At 45.5% G+C, this 2,195-nt stretch overlaps 1 protein-coding gene across 1 annotated transcript; it reads right to left on the bottom strand.

Annotated features, from left to right (window-relative positions):
- On the bottom strand, nucleotides 1-2,195 carry LOC129190809 (apolipoprotein A-I-like). The gene is made up of 5 exons (XM_054793423.1): nucleotides 2,178-2,195; nucleotides 1,877-2,038; nucleotides 1,329-1,380; nucleotides 1,108-1,252; nucleotides 1-978 (listed from the first exon to the last, which is right to left on the bottom strand). Exons 1-5 carry the CDS (start codon nucleotides 2,178-2,180, stop codon nucleotides 372-374), a joined length of 969 nt encoding a protein of 322 aa, XP_054649398.1. The 5' UTR covers nucleotides 2,181-2,195; the 3' UTR covers nucleotides 1-371.

Genomic DNA, 2,195 nt, shown 5'->3' with positions numbered 1-2,195 from the left:
CTGGTTTAATAAACATGTTTATTCAGCTGTATTTTGCCAAAGCTGAGTTTTCATGAGATAAGCATCATCACACAGAGCCGCTTCTGGTAATCCATTAAAAATGAATGCACATCAAAGGTCAGTAGTTGGCCTATGTCTGCGACAATGAAAGCATGCATGTGCTCAGCGTGTGTGGATTTGTGACTGTCATGCTTGAAGAAAGGTGCCCGCACAAGAGAGATAAACAAGAGTCCAGCCATTTTGTTGCAAAGAAGTGCATCAATTAGGCATCTGCTTCGTTTTGGATGGGAGATACGTACTTGCATGTGAGAAAACTAAGGATGGAGACAACAGTGGAATGGTTGACTACTGACAGATATGGGATAGGTCAGTTAGGCACTGTGGCTGACGGTTGCATAGACAGCCTCAAAGATACTCTGAAGTTTTGCTTTGACATCCTCTACCATAGGTGCAATCTTACTTTTCAGAGCTGCAAGGTCTTCTGCGCTGATGGATTTTGCCTGGCCATAGGCCGACATGATCTGCTCTTTATATTCGTCCACGTAGGGTTTAGCTGCGGCCTTCAACTCCTCCAGATGCACATTAACCTTGGCACGGACAGCCTCGATCATGGGCACAAGGGCCGCCTTGGTCTCCTCAACATTGACAGCCACCTTGGTTTGCAGCTCGGCAACAATGGGCTCCAGCTTGGTTCTCAGGGCTTCCATGTTAGCAGTTTGCCTCGTCTGGTAGTCACTTAACGCAGGCTCCAGAAGAATACGGTACTCTTCGATATGTTTGTCAACGACCTCCTTCAGTTTCGCTTGTTGGGGAGCAAGGGTTTTCTTCAACTCCTCGATATCCTTCTCAATCGAAGTGCGGAAACTCTCAGTGGCGGCCATGACGGTAGCGACAACGCTGTCAGTCATGGGAGCGACGGATTGCTGCAGAGCCTGAAGCTGAGTGTGAAAATCGTCCAGGCGCTGGTTCATCTGGACTCTGGATAAGAACAGGGATGAGAGGGAGAGCACCACTTTTTAAGCAAGTTAAATCAACAAGAGAACAGTTGCATGGGTTAGTTTGTAAGGCAAGACAAACTACAGAGAATGTCCATCAAAATTGCCATACTTAATTTCCTTGTACTCTGTATCATCAAGCTGGTTTAGGGCTTTTTTGGTACTCTCCTTCAACTCGGTCAAGAAGAGATTAGCCATAGACCGAGCATGTTCCAGCTGGGAAGGGGCATCAGCCTGCAGGGAAGCAGCCTGAGAGCCTGTCGAAAAACATGGATGAAGAGTTTAGAAAAGAGTGGAGGAGTGTATTAAAGTTGTCTTGACTGCGCTACTAACCAACGGCCAGGAGCAGGGTGAGTGCGAGAACGGCAAACTTCATGATGGAGGTCTAAAAAGTGAAAAGGAACTGCTTTAGTGAACAAATACAGCCATACTGTTGTGGTTAGCGTGAACACCAATGAATAAGATAAAACCCACTAAGCAAGTATTCATAACAACATACAATCCAGTTGAGGATTGTCTAACACAACCAACCTTGGGCTGTCATTAAGGATTAAAACGATTCCTATTAAAAGAACACGTAATGTGGGTTGATAAGGGATGCTTACAAATGTACAGAGACAGCTCTGGTAGATCTGGTCAGCTCCCTAATCCAAATCCAGGTATTTCAATTAGACACAATCATAGAATTAGCTCGTAAAACCCTGTAGAGATGCAGACATTTTAAGTAGGAGACTTTTTTTTTTTAAAAAAAAAAGCTACGATGTACATACAAATAGAATATAAAAAGCATGAAATGGTGATCTCCGTCTTTGAATTCTACAGCTTCGAACTTTGTTGACTCTAAAGCCCCAAATCCCGGGTGCAACTGCAGTATGTCTTACCTGGTCGAGTTCGTGAGGAGACTGAGCAGCTCGAGCAGCAGCCGACCTTATATAGCGCTCTGATAAGGGATGAGTCCTAGCATGGAGGAGGGGGAAGGCGTGTGAGCCGTGTGTCTCCGTGGAAGTGGACCTCACCCCCCAGACATCTCCCTCAGCAGGGGGCTAAGTTGAGAGTTCAATGGTCACCTGCTGGGAGAACACTCAGTACGCCCACACTCTTAAAAATAAGTACAGGAATTTGTCGAACCCACGCATAATCTGGCATTTTTTTCCTAACCACACTGTAACTTTGTTCATTTACCATATTGATGAGAGGTGA

Source organism: Dunckerocampus dactyliophorus, chromosome 12 (genome assembly GCF_027744805.1).
Source record: "Dunckerocampus dactyliophorus isolate RoL2022-P2 chromosome 12, RoL_Ddac_1.1, whole genome shotgun sequence".
In the NCBI taxonomy this organism is placed as follows: domain Eukaryota; kingdom Metazoa; phylum Chordata; class Actinopteri; order Syngnathiformes; family Syngnathidae; genus Dunckerocampus; species Dunckerocampus dactyliophorus.
This window is presented reverse-complemented; position numbering and strand designations above follow the sequence as displayed.

Bases quoted from the DNA above. Each gene is read 5' to 3' on its own strand.
- LOC129190809 (XM_054793423.1), bottom strand. The intron at 1,381-1,876 runs GTAAGACATACT...TTCACTTTTTAG, and splicing joins CTCCTCACGAACTCGACCAG to ACCTCCATCATGAAGTTTGC. The intron at 1,253-1,328 runs GTTAGTAGCGCA...GTTTTTCGACAG, and splicing joins CACCCTGCTCCTGGCCGTTG to GCTCTCAGGCTGCTTCCCTG.